General features: G+C 37.0%; 1 protein-coding gene and 1 long non-coding RNA gene across 2 annotated transcripts; one reads left to right on the top strand and one right to left on the bottom strand.

The window, feature by feature from the left end:
* Positions 1–1,064: 1,064 nt before the first annotated feature.
* LOC118438587 lies at positions 1,065–1,939 on the bottom strand. The gene is made up of 2 exons (XR_004836932.1): positions 1,760–1,939; positions 1,065–1,653 (listed from the first exon to the last, which is right to left on the bottom strand). It is a non-coding gene; the product is annotated as an uncharacterized LOC118438587 (long non-coding RNA).
* Positions 1,940–16,309: 14,370 nt separating this feature from the next.
* On the top strand, positions 16,310–17,278 carry LOC110859018. Its single transcript, XM_022107890.2, has 2 exons — positions 16,310–16,416; positions 16,700–17,278. The coding sequence occupies exon 2, from the start codon at positions 16,700–16,702 to the stop codon at positions 17,165–17,167; it is 468 nt and encodes a 155-aa protein (XP_021963582.1). The 5' UTR covers positions 16,310–16,416; the 3' UTR covers positions 17,168–17,278.
* The last annotated feature ends 4,795 nt before the right edge of the window (positions 17,279–22,073 follow it).

The following is a 22,073-nucleotide window of genomic DNA, read 5'->3' as shown; positions in this document are numbered from 1 at the left end:
ATTTATTTGATGAAATACAAAATTCTTATGACCATAAAATATATTAGAATCGAGAAAATTTTATGGTAAATTTGTCTCGAGTATGATTCCCATTTTACGTATTAGTTGAGTACTTAACGATTTAGGGAGACGAGTCAAAATAAAAATTTAGAGAGGCAAAGTGTCTGTGAAATTTTTGCAAATATTTATTCGTACATTTTTTTCCAAAGAAACCATAAATCGAGTTGTGATTATGGCAGTGGTTGGGTCGCCACGGTAACGACCAGGTTTCACTTTACGATTTATGAGACATGCTCTTATTAAATAAGTAATTAATGCAGGGTAATATTTAATTTCTACAAATTATGTATTTATTTACATCCAGAATTAAACCCGCTTCCCAAACTTGGATCAATGTAATGTGAAAGTAGCTCATTTTCACTTCATCTCTCACTTAAAATAAATACATACGTAATTTTAATTCGATTAAAATGATATTTTATATGTAGATTTCTCCAGGCCCCATTCATTAACTGATTAGGCTGCATTGACATATAAAAAGTTTTCACGGGATGGTTTTGTTGCAGCTCATTTGGATTACAAATATTTATACTGTCTGCACAGAACGTGGCCTGGGGAAAGTTATGTATAAGAAAATTTCGAATGTACAAATTTGTGATGTTTCCATTTTTTCTTTATTTTTTGCAATTTTCAATGTTTTTACAAGGTGACAAGTTGAACATATTTGCAAAATTTTCCTCGCTTCATACAAAGGTTTTGGACATGCTGGTGGTCGTCATGACAACGGATGCATGAATGGATTGCAAATATGCGAAGTATTTATTTGAGTTAGATATTTTGTAAATTATTCATTAGTACTAAAATTGGTGCAAACGAAACTCATGAAATTAGAGTGAAAGAGTAGTAGGGGTACTCAATAAATATGACTTCGAGCGGATTAAATGCGTAATATCTTTTATGTGAATTAAAATGCCTCAAATTGTAATTATTTACTTAATCTCGTAAAACTAAGATGCTAAATTTTTTGAATAATTAAATGTGTGAAGTCGTTCCTTCCAAGTTTGTGATTTTCTAAACAAAGAGTTTATTTATGAATCGAACCATGCCAATTTTTCTTCCAGATTAGAAACACATCCATAAAATTTAGAATTTAGCTTAAAAACTAGATACCAATTAGATACACTTTCTCCCTAAATAATTTAGCAATTAAACAGCAAATTTTGTAAATACAGATACAAAACAATCCATTTAAAAAGACAGTAAAGCTTAAAAACTTTGATTTCTCGAAAAATCTGGATAAAATTCTACCTACTTATTATCGGGAAACACTGCTTAGATTCTAATTATTATTTTTCTCCCCTAACCTAAGCGACACTCGTGGAATAAAATTTGGTGAAATTTGGAACAGAAAATCTGTTATTTGTACTGGAAAAAGTAATTAAGAGTGCGCCTCGAAAGTTTGAAAGTAGAGATCTCCACATTTTAGGACGCCGCCTTCTTGGTGGTCTTTGGTTTGGGTGCTTTCGGGGACTTTGCCTTCTTGGCGACCTTCGCCTTTGGCTTCTTGGCCTTCGCCTTGCCCTTTGGCTTCTTGACCTTGGCGGGTTTCGCCTTAGCAGCTCCGCCAGCTCCTGCAGCTTTTGCTTTAGCCATCTGTTCAAAATTAGAATTATTGGACAAAATTCCCAAATTTTTGCATAAAAAGACACCAAAACTTAAATAGATTCCTATTTATGATGATAATTTCGAATTTCCTCACCTTTTTCCTCTCTTTTTAAGTTTTTCTCCCAAAAATTGAACCAGCCCTTGTTTTTCGTCTGTTTGTTTATTTCTGGTTTGTTGTCGACTGGCAGTTGGCAGAAAATTTGGCTGCGTGGAGGGAAACTGGGACGCAGGAGGGTGGGTGTCTATGTGGTGCTGTTGCTATGCGGGTGCGTCTCTTGGCTAAAGTTGGGATAGGAATGGCATATAGAGCAGGCCACTGCGAAGTTCCCCGAACGAAGAACCTGCAATGGAACTTTTACAGCGTAGGAGAGACCAGCGAATCACCCAGTGGTGGCATGGGGGAGAATGTGTGGCGAGGTATGGGCAAACTTTGTGTGGGGACGCTATGCATCATGATTTCATGAGATGATTTTGTTGGGAGAGTGGTTTGACGGGAGGAAAGAGGTGAGGGGTTGGGAGTGCGTATTTGAAATCTGGTTGGGTAGAGGGGATACGCACTTTTTTAGGGAAAAGGTGAATATGGTAGAGAGGTATTGTGTGTTTGGTTGGCAGTTGGTAGTTGCTAGTGGAGATGGGATCAGTGGCCGCGGAGGATGGGTGATGGCTTTAGGGGGATTTTGAAGTTTGGCGTCCCTTAAGGGAAGGGGGGTGGCAGGTTTTAGTCTTATTGTGGGCACGACTTCCGCGGTGGGGAAAGAGACGCTACATGCGTAGAAATGTTGGATTGCTATGGACGCATTAAAAAATATGTAGGAGAGTATTTTGTAGGGTAGGGACGCGTCTACCTGACAAGAAAATCAGGCCAGCGTATTATTTGCGTGGCTATTTGGTAGAATGTGCATAGTGAGTAAATAATAGGAAAAAATGGGAGGAGGAACTCACTTTCGTAGAGTTGGTGTCCAAATTGTAGGCCGGGTGTGGTTGGGGGAGGTTAAATTGCCAACGTTTCGAACTCTTGTTCTTTTTCAAGGCGGCGGAGGGGAAGAATTTTGAGAAGTTGTGACTTCACGTGCCGAATTGTGAGTGAGGAAGGAAGGGTAAAAAAGGGTAAAGGAAGACCGTTAACGCGTGCGTAACGGTCCAGGCTCAGGTACCTCGGGGTCGCCCAAACACCCGTCGGCAATGCAAACCGCCCTGAGGGTATGTAGAACTTGCCAAAAAACTATTTTAGAAGGAAACTGAAGTTAACGTTCAAGCCAGGGGGCTTGTTGGACTGGAAAAGAAAGATGATTTTATTTTCAAGTGTTAAACGCTTTCTTTCATCAGAAGGAGCGTTGCAGAGGGCAGTGATGATGATATCATCAATATCGTGATTGCGGATGAAGTGGTTGCAGACCGTAGTACCAAGATTATTGCTAATAGATTTTAAATGTTCACGGAAACGATCAGCTAATTTACGAGAGGTTTGCCCTATGTATACCACGTCCGGGCATCTTTTACATGAGATTGCATAAATTAGGGACGAACTAATACAGGAAAAGAAGATTTGATTTTGAAGGTGAAATTGTTGATTTTGAGATGAGGTTGTTGCAAAACTGATTTACAAGTTTTGCAGCGTGGTCTATTACAAGGAAAGGTACCGAAAGTTGTTGAATCTTGTAGAATAGAGTCACCAATCGGTTTCAATTTGGAACGGACTAAAAGCTGTTGCAAATTTGGGGCTCGTCTGTATGCGACGATTGGTTTAGATGAAAAGTTGGGATTATGTGAGAGAATTGAATTGAAGAGGGATTTGGTTTTTTGTACCACTGTTGTCACGTTAGGGGAGTAGCCGACGACTAATGGGACAATGTCCTTCGTGGACTTATCATGAGGGACAAGGAGCGAGCTACGAGAAACAGCCTTGACTGCCTCAAGCGTTCTCCTGATAAGGTGACTTGGGTAACCACGGTGGGAGAAAAATTGTGACATGGTAAAGCTTTGGGTTAGGAAATCATCGTCATCACTACAGATGCGTCTGAGTCGTAGGAGTAAGGGATGCTATCCAAAACGTGTTTTGGGTGACACGAATCGTATGGAAGATAGGAATGTGAGTCCGTAGGTTTGTAATAGATTGAGGTGAGGATTTTATGATCACGAATAGAGATCTTCAAATCGAGGAAGCAAATTGAAGAGCTAGAAATTGTGGTTTCGAATTTCAACGATGGGTGCATTGTGGACATCGCGTCTAAAAAGATGGTGACATCGGTATCCGGGGATTGAAAAATCATAAAAATGTCGTCGATAAAACGCTTATAGAGAACGGGCATGGGACCAGAGTAACGTGCAAAGAATAAAAATTCCTGGTGTGCTAAAAAACAACAAGCGTAGCTGGGGCCTACTTTCGTGCCCATTGCGACACCAGAGATTTGGGAAAAAAATTCAGAATTAAATTCGAACGCGTTTAATGTCAAAACCAATTCTAAAAGCCGGATTAGAACATGAGTCGGGGGATCAAGAACGGATCTAGATTCAAAAAGGACTTTCGCTGCGGTCAGACCACCTGCGTGAGGAATGACCGTATATAGCTGGGCAACATCACAGGTAACTAAGAAAGTAGGACAAGAAGCAGGGTCGACGGGGAATATAAAATTCTCTAAAAGTTGTAACATATGGGTCGTGTCTTTCAAATACGTGGGAGTATTTGCGACCAGGGGTTGTAAGACCGAATCGACAAAGGCGGAAATGAGGGAGGTGGGGCAACAAACAGTTGACACTATAGGTCGACCAGGGTTGCCATACTTGTGAATTTTAGGGTTAAGATAGAAAACTGAGCAACGTGGGTTCTTTTCAATCAAACGCTGGGCAAAAACAGGTAAATCCCCACTGGAGATAAAATTCCCAATCGTTTTAGAAACTTGTTTCTGATAAGATGAAGTCGGATCAGAATCTAATTTGCAATAAAAATTCGTATTATTAAGTTGGGAATTAGCCTCAGATATATATAGGTCACGGGACCAAACTACTACTGACCCACCTTTGTCAGCCTTGCGGATGACAATGTCAGTACGGTTGGACAAAGATTTAATGGTAGACAGTTCTTGAGAAGACAGATTAGATTTATGCGATTGGAAACTATATCCGCTGGATGGGAGGGCTTTGCGGGAGGAATTTATGAAGTATTCCAGATCAGGGAATTGGTTTGGAGGGGGTGTCCACGAGCTTTTTTTAGGAATAACCTTGTCTATTATGGATTCGGAAAACTGTGTAATGGAGGGAGGGGATGAGGAACCAGAATGAGGACCAAAATGGCCCAATAAACGTAGTCGTCGGTAAAAATGTTCATGGTCTTGGTGCAATTCGAAAAGGTTAGATTTATCAGGGGTCGGAGAAAAGGTTAGACCACGGCATAAAAGTGACGTTTCGTCTGGAGACAGAACAATGTCGGGAGGGATTAAAACAACTTGGTTAATGGGGGGGGGTGACAGGGAATTGTGGTGGAAGAGTGTGGTGTGGAGGCAGAATTATGGCCGGATTGTGACGATTGACTTTTACGGAATTTATGATTCTTAATGTTACGCAAGGAAGAGTAAAATTGGCTGTTGTAATGCCGGGCTAAATCTAGGATATGGCCGAAAGTATTAGGATCCGAATTATTTCTTAAAACGTTTCTACTGGAGAGTATTTTGGATGAAATAATGTCCTTTTCACTAGAAAAATGTTGGAATGAAGTACGGATTAAATTCAAAGAAGCATTATGAAGGTGTTTGTTAATGACAACCTTATCCCTGGAGTTGGGAATGAAGCCGGGATGGAATTTCAAAATGAAACCAGGTGGGATTATCTTTTTACGTAGACAGGCATTTAAAAAATGACAATGAGATGATAAGCGACACTTCTTTAAAATGAAACTAAAATAGTTCTTAGCAAGTTCTACGATAGGAGGAGAATAACAATTAATTGAGGAAAGGAATTTGTTGTAGAAAAAGGATTGGGCCATAATTATTAATTTTTCAAAAGGAGTGCACAAAAAATTGGGTTAAATATTTGGTAGAATGTGCATAGTGAGTAAATAATAGGAAAAAATGGGAGGAGGAACTCACTTTCGTAGAGTTGGTGTCCAAATTGTAGGCCGGGTGTGGTTGGGGGAGGTTAAATTGCCAACGTTTCGAACTCTTGTTCTTTTTCAAGGCGGCGGAGGGGAAGAATTTTGAGAAGTTGTGACTTCACGTGCCGAATTGTGAGTGAGGAAGGAAGGGTAAAAAAGGGTAAAGGAAGACCGTTACGCACGCGTTAACGGTCTTCCTTTACCCTTTTTTACCCTTCCTTCCTCACTCACAATTCGGCACGTGAAGTCACAACTTCTCAAAATTCTTCCCCTCCGCCGCCTTGAAAAAGAACAAGAGTTCGAAACGTTGGCAATTTAACCTCCCCCAACCACACCCGGCCTACAATTTGGACACCAACTCTACGAAAGTGAGTTCCTCCTCCCATTTTTTCCTATTATTTGCGTGGCGACTGGGTGGAGGGGGTTTTGGGAGCGAGTTTTTTATATGTTTCCTGGACGCTGGAGAAAGAAATAGGTAACGGATGATGGAGAGGATTGATGGGAATTTAATGATGATGGAGGAATAAAAAGGAGGGGTGGAATTAATATTTTTAGGGTGATATTTAATCGTAATTATGTTTCGAGATTCTTTTTTAAAATTGTGTGGGAATTTGGTGGGGCTACAAAAATTAGATTTCCGCTGGTTGACCGTTTCCTGTATTTATTAGGGGTGAGGATGAAGGGGGGGATTTTGGTGGATAATTAATTATGAGTCGTTTTTAACACTCAATAATTTTTTAACGGTGTGTAAATTGTGGTTGAAATTTTAAATTGATGCAAATCTTGTGTGGTCGATATTTAGGAAAATATAAATTTTAGACGAATTATTGCAAATTTATTTGTATCTCTTGATCATAATTGGATGTTTTTGTGTCGCTTTGATTTTTTACAGTTTTACAAATAAAGCATATCCTTGAAACCTGTAATTTAATAGTGTGAGATTATTAATTCAATTAATTCACTACATTACTTGAAAATATTGACCCTTATCATGTTACAAGTATTGAGAATCTTTCTCCAGTTTTAAATACAAATTTTTATCGAATACACATATTTCAAAATATTGTTGTCAGGACGACATATAAAAAATTCTTAGCATATGGATATATCTCTGACCCGGAATTTATAAAGCCGGAGCAATAGAAAGCAAATATTAGAATGAGATTGGGGACCGATTTTCTTAAAGATGAATTATCAAATTTATTTAACTCTACAAAATTACGAGACGGATGATGGATGTCATAATGAGATGAGATGAGATGAGATGAAAATGAAATGAGTTGATTAAGGCCTCTCAACTCATCTTGCGGAAATAATACCGGACATAAGTAGTAGCTCTATAAAATTTTGATGAGGTCAAAATTAAATCGTAGCTTCCCCTTAAATTACGTAACACAAATAAATTCCGATTAAATGTCAAACTTGCCAGACCTTGTTTACCTATAATTTTATTTTGGGCAAAAATATTTTTAGAGTAGATTGTGCGATGTGGTAAAGTAAACTGTCTGACAGGCCCCGTGAGATACGTGGGCAAGCTGGGCACTTGCCCGGGGCGCTAGGGCGCCAGGGGGCGCCGACGACAAATTTTAATAAATTATAAAATTTCTTGTACATAAATAAAACAAACAAAATAAAATAAAAATATTAATAATATATATTTATTTGGCATCCTCCCATGACTCTTTACTAGAGTCTTTATTTGAACCTGATTTTATGGAATCATCGTTAGACACACGAATCAGTTTCCCCGGCCGCGCGGAAAACTCATTCGACCTCATGTTTCCTACCCCCCCCCCCCCCCTACAGTAAATAATAAATTATAATTATAATTTCATCGTCGCGATGTCTTTTCCAACTAAAAAATTATCTGGATCTGCGAATAAGAAAAGAAAAATTGAGGAAGCTGCCAAAAGTGCAAAAACTTTGTCGTCGTTTGTAAGTTTTTCTCCACGTCTATTCCTCAGGCCCGTCCAATTCATTAGAACGTTGTCGGAATCTGAATTAAATTCTGGTGACCACAGTAGTAAGTACTGCTTCTTATATTTAAATTTCAGTCAATAGTAGTCTGAAATTTTTTAGCAACTAATGATAAAATTTGTATATAATTTCCAGCACTGAATTCCTCTTGTCCAACAGATAATCAAGTTCATTCACAGGAGGATTGTGAGGAACTTGACATGATAAGTTTAGGTAAATTCAAGAGTGACACCAATTTGAAAAAAAGATCGAGACACCTATGTAATAATGATCGAGGCCAATCTCACGACAACGGCAGCAACATGAAAGGCAAAATTCAAGGAGTTCAGAGTAGGATTTTGTAGAAAAATCCTAGAGCATTTTACGTAGCATACACCTATCATACTTTAAATCTGGTTGTTTGTGATGTCTCAAAATCCTGTATCGAAGCAATCAGTTTTTTAGGGTGGTCCAAAAACTGTACACTTTTGGCTCAGGCTCGACTAATCGCTGGGATATTTTTTAAAAACACGTAAAACTGTTTAGATTAAAATCACACTTCTACCAGATGGGAATCAAGGGTCGATAATGTTAAGGCTCTACGGTTCCAAATTTCAGCCGTACGCGACGCTCTGGAAGAAATTGCCAATTCCAAGAATTTTGATGCGGACACTCGTTTCGAAGCGAACAACTTGGTGACCCAGATTGAGAGATATGAATTCCAATGCTGGCGATTTGGTACGAAATATTAAGCCGAGTTAATCTTGTTAGCCAAGCCACCTAAGCAAAATCTATCGACGTTTCTACTACAATCAATTTGCTAGAAAATACAAAAACTTATTTCAAGGCCTTCAGGGATGTGGGATTCGAGTCTTCAAAAACAACTGCACGAGAACTAGGAATTCAATTGGAATTACCGGAAACGGAGATGATTTTCAAAGAAAAACGAACTAGGATTAAGAAGCGGCACTTTGACGAAGACGCCAATGTTGAAAGTGATGTACCAGAATCAGCTGAAATTGAATGGTAAAAAAATTGTTTCGAGGAATTAGTGGATATTTCGTTAGAATCAATGCAGGAAAGATTCAATATTATGAAGAATAATTTGCAAGATTTTCGAGTCATCTACGATTCAAAATTCCGACAAGATATTTCTAAGGATATTTTACTACGACATTGTAAGGACCTTGAAATCATTCTCATTGACAAAGAAGATTCGGATATAAATGGATCAGAACTTTTTGAAGAATTTGCCTTAATGCGAGATTCATTTGCTCTGGAATTTAACAAGTCCCCCGCAGCCCCTAAACTCAGCCAAAATTGTGGGTGGGCAAGCTTGACGACGCGCTCCCAAGCCGCTCGCGCCTTCGGCGCACGCATTTGCTCTTCCCCCCTCATACATTCTGTATAAAAATATGGTTGTGTAGTTCATTTGTCAGATTAAATTAACCAGATTAAACACCGATTTTTGCATTTATGTTATTTTTAATTTGTTTAACTAATTTCGAGTATTATAAATTTTAAAGACGACATAATTTATTAGAACCAATATTACGAATTAGCGTTATACAACATGGCCGTGACAACCGGTATAATTTGAGAATTAAACAATTGACACAAAAACTAAACCTGTAGGTTTAAATTTATTATAGAAAAGAAGTACTTTCAGTGATGCAAAATTATTAATGGTCTCGGAAAAGTGTGACAGTATTGCAAGGTCACATAATCGTTCTTGGTTCATTTTAGATCTAAATTAGTTCTAATTAGCTTAGGTTTGGAAAAAAATTCACAACTTGTTACAGTTACAGGAAACGTTAGAAAAATTCAAACTATTTCATGTAAATTTGCAAATGCTTCTATCATTTCTTGCATCACGATCCTTTGGGGAGTATAAGTTGATAAGAAATTTTATAGTTTAATTTCCGTAAGTTGTTCAACTTCCCGAAATAAGTTGATGGAAATTAATCCTTAAAAAGTAGCACCTCGTTGTATAGTTGCAGAACAACAATATCTGAACTTTCTTGATCCAGTTAATATATTCTGCAAATCCATGCAATATTTCTTCAGTTCTCTATTTGAAACCGAAGTTCTGAACTTTTGATCGCAAATATTTTGCCGTCGAGTAAGTTAATTTTCATCGCCTCAAATCTTTGTTTAGCCGAAGAGAGTATTACTTGGATTATGACGTCGAACTTTGATGATTCCCATTTTTCTTCCAGTGTCATTTGCGTATCACTTACTCCATTCGTTTGTTAACCATTTACCAGGATTTTCTTTTCTCGCATTCTCGGCAGGTAGAACTTTTTATCTTCCTCATCTACATAATCTTAATTCTACCGCTAACACGTTTATTGTAAAAATGGCTCATTGAAATCCAGAAGATTTATAAGATTTTAAAAATAACTCTAGTTTTTTTGTAAAATTTCAAACGCTTCTGCAACACTGACTTTGTTGAACACGTTGAGATGAGCTAAAATATCATACTAGATAGATAGCATCACGAGAAACTCAAAATTTTCGATTTGCGAAGATAAGTTTTAGGCTTTAAATCTTGTGTGTTTGTAGAACTTTCTTGATTCTGAAATCCCATGCAACAAATTTTGAATATGGGAAATTTGATATCTAATTGGTTTAATGCACTTTATCCCTGTCTCTCATCTTGTTGAATTCTGTTTAAGAGACAGATTGGGTAGAAATTCTTTTAAAAATTCCCCATGGATTGGTTGAAGAACGTGTAAATTTATTGAATTATTCTGAAGAAAGTGATGGTGGAATTAATAGACAACAGTGGCAAAAATATATTTTCAGTAATTCCTTCACCAGATTTGTCCTTTAGTGACAGGAAACCCAGAAAACTTTCACACAATTTTACATCTTCATTTTCTTAATTCATTTATCGCAGCACAACTGACAAATGTCAGGAGTTACATGATACGATGCTGCGAACCCAGCAATTTAAGATTCACCAATTTGAAATTCGCAAGACGTGAAAGAGATCACAAAGGAATGTTTGATTTGTAAAATACTATGCTGCGGATGAACCTATCATAATTAATGGTGCTATGCATCTCGATTTATTTAATTTTTGTATTTCTGTAAATATTATTTATGTAAGAAAAATCTGATTGGCGGCGCCCCTCTACCCTCGGCGCCCAGGGCAATTACCCTGCTTGCCCGCCCCTAGTTTAGGGCCTGGTCCCCCGTCAATCTACTGGAATTTCTAATCAAATCAGACTTAAGTGAAACATTTCCAAATTTGTACATTTTACTTCGAATAATTTTGACTTTCCTGTTACCGTTGCTTCGTGAGAAAGAAGTTTTTCCAAGCTGAAACTGATAAAAAATTATTTGAGATCAACTATGAGCCAGGAACGACTTAGCGGATTACCGACTTTGTCGATTTACGACGAACTTGTACAAGAAATTAATTTTTCTAATGTAATTGAAGATTTTGCAACACGAAAATCCAAAATTCAGAGCAGCAACGGCTTTCAGAAGATATGGAAATAATAACTTACACAAGCTAAGTATAAGTCATCTAAATCCAGGCATAAAGAAGAAAGTTTAATAATTCAAAAAGTCACGAAAGTGAGCCATAGGCGTTACCATTTGTGACATGAAATTTTTATGCGAAGGAAAGTGCAGATTCATAAATTCATGTTTAACTACGTGAATTTAAACTAACATGAATTTTACTTACCATAATTACCTTTCAAACTATTTTAATATTTGACATCTTGTCAAATATTAAATGTAATTGAAGATTTTGTGACGCGAGAATCCAGAAGAATTCAATTATAATTTTTTTAAATTGTGAACAATATTTTTTTGTACCTACTTAGTATTGTATGCTATTAGTAACAAAATTAAATTTCCATTTTTTAAAATCTGTACACCTGACACCTTCTGAATAATAGTTTCAGATATATACTTTGTTATAAATTATAATTTACTATTTCCAAAACATAGATACACTAGGCGATTTAGTGGTGCCCGTAGCACCACATTAATACGTATTATATTAGTTTATAAATTAGCCTAGTTCTGTGATCTGACTCCAAGCCATAATTGCATTTAGGAGATATTATGCGAGCGTGTCGATACTCCTCACTGATACCTGATTGAATTTTTATTCCGGTCAAATAAAAAAAAACAGTACACCGCAACATTCATTAACTTATATATTTGCCCAGTTCTGTCTCTCTGTCTGTATGTCTACCAAAAGTCACGACATTCCCGTGCCCTTCCATTCGAAGTAAGCTGGATGCAAATTTAGTTGTGGTAGAATCGCTACCCAATGTCAAGACATTCCCGTGCCCTTCCATTCGAAGTAAGCTGGATAAGATTTAGTTCTGGTAGAATCGCTACCCAATGTCAAGACATTCCCGTGCCCTTCCATTCGAAGTAAGCTGGATAAGATTTAGTTGTGGTAGAATCGCTACCCAATGTCAAGACATTCCCGTGCCCTTCCATTCGAAGGAAGCTGGATAAGATTTAGTTGTGGTAGAATCGCTACCCAATGTCAAGACATTCCCGTGCCCTTCCATTCGAAGTAAGCTGGATACAAATTTAGTTTTGGTAGATTCGCTACCCAATGTCACGACATTCCCGTGCCCGTCATTCGCGTGGAGTATAACTCAGTCAAGTCATTATGCTATTATGCACCTAACCGGCAGCAATAGGTAGCAATTTTTATATAGGTAATTGACTTGGATTGTTCCGAATCAAATCAATATCAAAGGAAGACGACCATCAATCAGTCTCCATAGCACCACTCAATCTCGACGGCTCACATCGTATCCCTTACATGCTTTAATCTATAACATGGCAAGGATGCGTTCCGGACAGACAGACAGACAGACAGACAGACAGACAGACAGACAGAACTGGGTAAATATATAAGTTAATAACAGTGAGTGAGCCACCACCATGCGAGGTATTTTTCAGATGCTTTTGATTAACGTACTCATTCCTGTCCAACGCACATATTATCACTATGCTAAGTTCCCCCTAGCATTAGATGGAAGCGTAGTGCAATGGGAATGTCAAGGGAAGGACCTTCCCCTGCGACAAACCTACTTCAACCAAGTTTTGGCCTTAGTGCAATGGGAATGTCAAGGGAAGGGCATACCCCTGCCGACAAACCTACTTCAACCAAGTTTTGGCCTTAGTGCAATGGAAACGTCAAGGGAAGGGCATGCCCCTGCCGACAAACCTACTTCAACCAAGTTTTGGCCTTAGTGCAATGGGAATGTCATGCGAGCGTCATTCCTTTCCAGACAAACATAGTGCAACGACACTATGTGAACGCCCCTCTTTCCTATGTATCCCCTCAATGTAAAAAAATAGATATGGAGTCTCAGCTAAACAGAGTATTAGCAGGAATTGAAATATATTCCCTACATTGAAGGGATGCGTAACAGACAGACAGAACTGGGTAAATATATAAGTTAATATTTGAAGTATTTTAGGGTGAATGCTAAAAAAATAAGTGACGTATTTTGAACGATTTGCATTAATTATTATTGAAGGCATTAATAAAATGACTATATTAACCTACGCTTCATCGGTATGTCGCATATTCATCGAGTTAATCGTGAAAACAAAAATTTAGTCTAAATTTTTATTTTACATTATGGTAAGAATACATAGATACGCGAGCACCAAAGGTGCGAGCGGGTTAGGGCGCCGATATATGTCTTGCCCAGGTAAAAATTTGGGCTGGGACGGGGCCTGCTGTCTGATAATCAATACTGAATTTATCTCTATTTTCCTCATTCGACTGCAAAATAAACAAAATATTATCTATGTAAATATTTGTCTTTAAATTTGTCTTTGTAATTAATTAAGTGATCATAAATGGAAATATGTAACATAAAGATGGCACAATGAATAAGGAAACTTTGTCAAAATTTAATTACACCTGTTTACATTTAGAAGAGTTAATATCAAAATAAAAATAGAGGTCACCCCCGAAATAAATAAAGGAATGTGTGGCATCAAAGTTAATATAAAAAACCTAGTTTCGTATAAAAATGACGTACATTTCCTTTAATTGGGCAGTTACTCCTACTTTTTAGAAGGAAATTGGAAAAAAATTAATATAAATGATGAAATATTTCACCGGAATTTTTGCCGTTTTGGCCTATCGTGAAATTGATGGGCTCCGTCTCGTTGGCATAGATCGGAGTACTCCGGGCTTGGAGTACGTACTCCGGCCTCCGGAGGCCGGAGTACGCGACTATTTCTGGAGGCCGGAGTACGCGGAGGCCGGAGTACACGTGGCCAGCCGGAGGCCGGAGTACGCGGAGGCCGGAGTACGCATGGCCGGCTGGAGGCCGGAGTACGCGGAGGCCGGAGTACGCAAAATTTCCGATCACATAGATAGGAGAAGTCCGGGCTTGGAGTACGTACTCCGGCCTCCGGAGGCCGGAGTACGCGACTTTTTCTGGAGGCCGGAGTACGCGGAGGCCGGAGTACGCGGAGGCCGGAGTACGCGTGGCCAGCCGGAGGCCGGAGTACGCGGAGGCCGGAGTACGCATGGCCGGCCGGAGGCCGGAGTACGCGGAGGCCGGAGTACGCAAAATATCCGATCTATGCTCGTTGGACAGCATGGCATTAAGACGTATTACGTGGAGGAATCGAGATCTGTGAGAAATTTCATAATTTTTGGTTCTAAATTTCAAAATTTTTGGATAAAATTCACTTGATTTTTTTTAAATTCAGTTCAACCACGACCAGGCCGTTGCGTACTGCACTGGACTAAACATGGAACTGGTCAGCCTGGAAAGTGAGGCTGAGCATAGTTATGTTCGTCAAATTTCTCCAGCCAGTGGACCATATCGTAAGAGAAATTTAATTCAAGAAATGGGAAATTGGTAAATAAAATGATCTGTAAAGGCTGATGGACATCTGGAAAAAGTACGGGAATGTTCAGGTGAGCGTCAGGACAAGGGGCTGTGATTGACTGGACGAAGTACTCCATCAAACAGTGGCATCCGTCCTGCATCCTTATGAATCGCGGTGGTCTGTGGGCCGACCCGTGTGATGGGTCACTAGGTCATGTCTACTATCCTGTCTGCCAGCATATCCCGGCAGAGGAGGAGGAAGTGGTGGACAGTTTGACAGATTTTGAGAATTCAGGGGTCACTTTGCAAGAACAGGATTCATAGAAATTTTGGGAGAAAATCTGAACGGAATTTATATTAATGTTTCTGATTTGACCCCATAGGAAAATTGGAGTGTATAATTTGTAATCGGAAAATAAAGCATTTTAAAAGCACTAATCTATTTAGATGAGATAAATTGCAAAAATTATAATGCGATTAACACCTATTGTAGTCACTATTTAATATTTTCTGCATAAAATTGTTAAATTTGTGAATCTATGGATTCAGGGTACTCCATACGGTACTCCATGCGTATTGAGTTTCGCTGCAGGCCGTATTGCCTAAATTATTGTCAATTTATTCCGGTGAGGAGGAATGAGACGGAAGATTAAGATGTGTCTCATCTCGCCTCACCTCATTTAACATTGGATGAGACGAGATATCTGTAACAAGTTATGCGGTAAAACCGCGGAAAAAAACTATTTTTTAACACAAAATACGTAGTATTACATGATTATGCAGAAAACTTGAATTTGACATATCCCGCCATAGCTAAACAACCAGGTAGATTTCGAAAAAGTTGTAAGTAGGAGAAATCTAAGTTTGACTGTCTCCAAGACGGCCCCTCTTTGTTTTAGTCGCTAAAATATAACAGCTTGGCTGTAGAATTGATTAGAAATTAGCAACTGAAATTGCAAAACTTTTGAAAGATTCGAACTTGGTGCCTCAGGGAAGCCGTATTTCGAAAAGAAGGTCCTGAGAAGGGCCCTTCCCACACCTCTCAGGAATCCGAATCCGTCGACGGTTTCGAAAAAAAGTCAAAGTTTCGACATGTTTCTCCAGGCAGAATGAAACGACCTGAAAATCGACATTTTGAATTTTCGCGCCAAAGGGAGGCATGATATGAAAAAAATTTCCGACTTAAATTTGTAGCTATTCCACCTGTGGATATAACCCTGTCGCTAGTTTTTCTCAATCTTTGGCCTAAATCATTTACGGTTGTATTTAGTGTTATTTTGTAAAACAAAACGTTTTGGTGCATATTTCAAAACCGTTTAAAAATTTCAAAAAACGGTATGCGTGCCCTATACCTAGATTTGGTAGACGGTCATAAAGTTCTTTTACATTATCCTCCTATCTTGCAAGGTTTCGCCACACGAGCATTTTTATTTAACATTGGAGTGTCTGCTGACATACTCTACCTTTCATATACACATCCATCAAGTGGACGGGGATGGAAAAAAAAGAAAAAGAGAAATGCGGTTTGAAATGATAGCAAATATGGCGTGTTGATAAGCTCGTAATGATTCATTTGTTTGAAAGAAGGCTAATTGTTCAATTTGTTTATTTGTGCAGAAAAATGTATTTTTTTAGGGATTGAGCACAACCACTTAGTCTAAAGAATTTGGCAGGTTTGTGTAATCTACGCATTAGAAACATCCGGATTAATGAGGCCTGGAACAAGCTAAACTTAGCTTTTGTTATGCATTAAATGCCAAGGTCTTTGCATTTTTTCGTCAGGATCTCACAAGTTGTCGTTGGACCAGACAGGTTCTACGCAAGATTTTTGAGGACTGGTAGTGTGAATTAATTGTATCGGTAATTAGAATTTAAATTTTATTAATTAGTTAAAAATTAAATTTACATACTTAAAATATTGGAACTTGACAGAATTTTCGTATTGAAAACTGTAACATTTACTAAAATAACGAAAATATTTTGAGCTCAATTTTACGGCAGAAATAGGATAAAAAATTCTGCATTATTTCAATTAAAATATTTTAAATTTCAGATCAATTAAAAGCGCACATTGCGCCATGTTTGATTATAATCTTGAATTATTTAAAAATAAGTAACGAAATATTTTACCACCATTTTTTAGATGTCATATCTCCAGCAAAAGTTCGACGGGGCTGAGGGCGAAGCAGCTTTTGAGAAAACGGCCAGCTACAATAAGGCTACACGTAAAATTAGCGCGGCCGATTTGGGTGTCATGTTTGAAAATTTGGGCGCCTTTTGCACCCCGGAGCAGTTGGACGAGTACAAGAAAATGTGGAACGGGCCGTACCATGGTTTCGTTCCGCTGGACATCATGACGAAAATTATGGCGTCTCTGGAAGACAACGCGGAACTCATGAGGGTCCTCGTTAGTTGGGCGGATGTCGACGGAAATGGATTTATCGATGAAAAGGAATTCAACTCCCTGGTGAAATGTTTGCTGGCTCATAACCCGCAATTTCCGATTATTGCGTACGACAACTTTTTGGCGGAAGCGGATACAAATAAAGATGGGAAGATTAGTATCACTGAGGCAGTAGATTGGTTTAGTAAACAGGTAAAAAAGGGTTAAATTTTGACAGAAAGAATCTAAAAATTGAGTTAAGGATTGATTTGGTATGTGACCACAATCTGTAATTTGTAAAATTATATGATAAATAAAGTTAATTATTTCTGAGAGATATATCGTCGTACTAATTTTAAAATGTGCTAAGTGCATTCTTTGATGAGTTTTTAAGTGAGCTAAGTGCAGGAATTTAACATTGAAATCACGTGCACTTAGCTCATTTTAAAATTAAGCAAAGAATGCACTTAACTCATTTTAAAATTAGGCAAACAATGCACTTAACTCATTTTAAAATTAAGCAAAGAATGCAGTTAATTCATTTTAATATTAAGCAAACAAGGCACTTAACTCATTTTAAAGTTAAGCAAAGAATGCGCTTAACTCATTTTAAAATTAGTACGACGATATGTAAGACGTGAATCCTTGTTACTCCATATATTTTTTTATACGCGAAAAGACGTTCAATATACATATGTAGTTTTTCAAAATTCAAACATAATGTGACAGAGACAAACAGATTGAAATATAATTGTGCTAATATAAAAGTTAATCTAATTTATAATCTGTATATAGTAGCAGAGTGCCACGGGTACTGAACAATCGATGGAATTTGATTTAATTTTTATTTCATTGTGGCCAAACCATAATCGACGATTTGACGGGCTACTATGATGGCCGTCTTGATCTGATTTCGATTTGATCAGATCCTGACTTCAAATAATACGAAATTGACATTCTGCCCCCGCTGCTGGATGCTCGACTGACTTATTCTTATTGTGTATGTTGCATGTTGCATTCATGTTTTATTCTAGACGAATCTACATATCGTCGGCTTAATTTTAAAACAAGTCAAGTGCAAAAGATGCTTAATTTTAAAACAAGTCAAGTGCAAAAGATGCTTAATTTTAAAACAAGTCAAGTGCACGCAAATACAATGTAAAATGGCTGCACTTGACTTGTTTTAAAATTAAGCATCTTTTGCACTTGACTTGTTTTAAAATTAAGCATCTTTTGCACTTGACTTGTTTTAAAATTAAGCATCTTTTGCACTTGACTTGTTTTAAAATTAAGCATCTTTTGCACTTGACTTGTTTTAAAATTAAGCATCTTTTGCACTTGACTTGTTTTAAAATTAAGCCGACGATATATTGATTTTGATTTGATTTTGATTCCGATAAAATTAACAGCACTTCTCTGGATGTGGTTCATTATTATAATTATCTCCTTTGGATTGGGAATCTTTGGATTCAGTGTTTCTTCGTAACGGAGGCACCTTCGTAAATTTTGAAAATTAACTTATTCTGTTAGTAACAACTGTGTGAAAATCCTGCAGAAGTTTTTGAGCAAATTGGTACATCCAAATGGATAAAATTGTGGCAAAAAGACGCGGGCATACGACACGGCTAAGAAAAGCCTTTGGTTCGGGATGGAAACTAAAAATGTAAATAATTTAGCTAAACCTATCCCTGTGATTTGTATCGCTATTCAATGTTTGCAATCATTTTATTTCTGTTCGTGGCAAAAATTCAATAATCTTCATGAATAAACAGGTCAGTTTTATTATTTGGTCTTAAACTATTTGTATCTCTTAAATACAAAGTGATGCATCGGGATCTTCGCTAGATAGAAATTAACTGCGTACTAATTCTGAATAATTTTGTCATTAGTATTTTTTAGCAGTTTATTGTATCTCAACAATTTCGACATAGTGGGGTCAATGGGGATGATGATGTTTACAAAGAACTCGTTATTTTATGGTCGTTTGGTTATGTATTTACAAATTATTTGCGAGGCTGGTTTTGGTCATTGGAATCCAAAGATTTGCAGGACGCAAGTGCGCCAAAAGTGTATCTGTTCGACTTTAAGAAATTACTATTTTTATTATAGCCTGAGTTGAGCATTATTGTTGAAGATGGACACAAATCCTAAACACGGGGCTTTGGCGGTCGCAATTTTTTACACGGTATCACAATCAGAACAATTTTATATGGTTTTTTTCATATTTTTTGACATAATTTGATTAACTATCTCATGTTTATTAAAGATTTGTATTATTGCCGTATGGGGAATAATCTTCTATGCTTACAATCCTTGGAATGGAGACACATGTAAGTTAATTACATAATTAATCATAATTTGTATCAGAAGTCAAAAAAATTAACTTGGAATTTTAGACTGGGGTATCTCATCAGACAAATTGTACCTTGTGTTTGGAATAATGTCAGTTATCTTGGTACCGGTCACGGCCCTGTTGTGGGTAGGGTGGAGAAAGGTTAATTAAAATTAATTGATTAATTAATTAATTAACAATTAAAATTTAATTTTGCTTTTGTTCCCTCACATTTGTTTGCAGGAGAATCTCGGATGCACAAAAGCCTGGCTTTACATCAACTACGGTTTATTTGCTGTGGATCTTCTTACGACAAGTTCTACCGGATTTTCTATAGCGCTGGTTATTCGTAGTGTGGTAACTGTAATTTTTATGCTGGTGGTGTACAATTATGCGAAAATGTTGGAAGAAAAGCAACGAGTTGATCCAATTCAAGTTAATATTTAGAATGCCGTGAGAAGAAGTGGATAAAATTTGCGCTATTTTCTGTGAAATACATTATTTCTAAGGTCATATTTGCTAAATATTTTTACATTTTAATATGTGGGTTATAATTATTGTTTAACGGCGTAAATTTTATAGGAGTTTATATTACTGCAAAGCCAAGAAATTATGCGGTTTATTTAAAATTTTACAATTGGCGCTATTTTTTTATTATCAATTGAATACGGTAAATCTTTGGAAATTTCGTGCCATGGGTGAATCGCTGGTTTTACACCAGTACGCTGAGCAAAAAATTGAAGCTTTTCGAACCCGAGAAAAATCGTCGGCGCACCCCAGTAAATAATTTAAAGAATTTTTTCTTTATTTTTGGTAATTTTGTCCAATATTTAACAACTATAAAATCGTTTTGGTATTTATTCTGGTGAGGTGAAATGAGATGGAAGATTAACATTTGTCTCAACTCGCCTCACCTCGTTTAACATTGCATGAGACGAGATATCTGTCAAAAGAAAAATGCGATTTGGAATGATTACAAATATGGCGTGTTCATAAGCTCATTAGATGGTCGTTTGTCTGAAAAAAGTTGAATTGTATAATTTATTTATTTTTGTAGAAAAATGTATTTTTTAGGGGTAAAAGATCGCCATTCAATCTAGAGAATTTGGCAGGTTTGTGTAATCTACGGATTAGCAACATCCGGATTAATGAGGCCTGGAGCAAGCTAAACTTAGCTTTTATTATGCAATAAATGCCAAGGTCGATGCAAGTGTTTGCATTTTTTCGTCAAGATCTCACAAGTTGATGTTGGACCGGCGAGATTCTACGCAAGATTTTTGAGGACTGGCAGTGTGAATTAATTGTAGCGGTAATTAAATTACAAATTTTACTAATTAATTAAAAATTAAATTTACTTACCATATTGTTATTGACACAATTTTCGTATTGAAAAAGAAAAAAAACTAAAGGAACATTTACTAAAATAAAGAAAATATTTTGAGCTCAATTTTTTATGAATAAAATCATTTTGTGATTTCAGAATTTTTACCACATACATAAATACGATAAAATTTATGTATTAGTTTAAATAAAATGATTAAAATTTCAGATCAATTAAAAGCGCGCATTATGCCATTTTGATTATATAATCTTGAATTATTTAAAAATAACTTTTTTTTATTAATACTTTTTAGATGGCATATCTCCAGCAAAAGTTCGATGGGGCTGAGGTCAAAGCAGCCTTTGAGAAAACGGCCAGCTACAATAACGATCGATGAACCATTAGCGCGTCCAATTTGGGTGACATGTTTCAAAATTTGGGCTTCTTTTGCACCCCGGAGCAGTTGGTGGAGTACAAGAAAATGTGGAACGGACCATACCATGGTTTCGTTCCGCTGGACATCATGACGAAAGTAATGGCGTCACTAGACGACAACGCGGAACTCATGAAGATCCTCGTCAGCGGGGCGGATGTCGACGGAAATGGATTTATCGAGGAAAAGGAATTCAACTCCCTGGTGAAATGTTTGCTGGCTCATAACCCGCAATTTGCGATTGTTGCGTACGACAACTTTTTGGCGGAAGCGGATACAAATAAGGATGGCAAGATTAGTATCACTGAGGCAGTAGATTGGTTTAGTGAACAGGGGAAAAAGGGTAAAATTGGTATGGAAGGAATCTAAAAATTGTGGTAAAAATTGGTATAAATAAATTGATTCGATATGTGACCACGTTCTGTTATTGGGTAAACTTATGTGATAAACAAAGTTAATTATCTGTGAGAGTTAAATGTAAGACATTATTCTTTAATACTTCATGTCTATATTATAATTTCAAAAAACCAGAAATTTTCCGTAGCTTCCCTGCATTCTAATTGGCTGTCAAAATTTACTATTTGATACTGTTGTATAGCTCCCGGTTTAGGTTTTCGAATTAAAAAAACTAAAAATAAGAATGCTTAGAATTGCTTCCTTTACAATTTAAAAACCTATTTTTAAATTTTTTGAAAATTCGAGTTTTTAACCATTTTTTATAATTGGGTAATTATGTATATAACTTAATTCTTCTTGTGAAAAAAATTAAAATTAAAAAATTTTAAATGCAATACAATTTAAAATAAATTTTAAAATGCCACTTTTTAATCGAATGGCATACTAGAGATTGAGGTGGTTGGACCATTTCTTTTGTCAGTGAGAATTATACTGAGCAATGACATCGAAACCGTGGACATTACTCATCCAGAACTTGATCTTATTCTACATGTTTCTAATCAAAAATATGTATTTTCCTCCAGTTGACGTAACCAATCATGCAGAGGAATGTATGATTTGCGAATGGGGTACCTTGTACGGTACAAGTTGT

The sequence above is a fragment of the Folsomia candida genome, unplaced genomic scaffold (assembly GCF_002217175.1).
Source record: "Folsomia candida strain VU population unplaced genomic scaffold, ASM221717v1 Fcan01_Sc023, whole genome shotgun sequence".
Lineage (NCBI taxonomy): Eukaryota > Metazoa > Arthropoda > Collembola > Entomobryomorpha > Isotomidae > Folsomia > Folsomia candida.
This window is presented reverse-complemented; position numbering and strand designations above follow the sequence as displayed.

What these genes read in the sequence shown, in the direction of transcription:
- LOC110859018 (XM_022107890.2), top strand. Translation starts at nt 16,700, where the DNA reads ATGTCATATCTCCAGCAAAAGTTCGACGGGGCTGAGGGCGAAGCAGCT.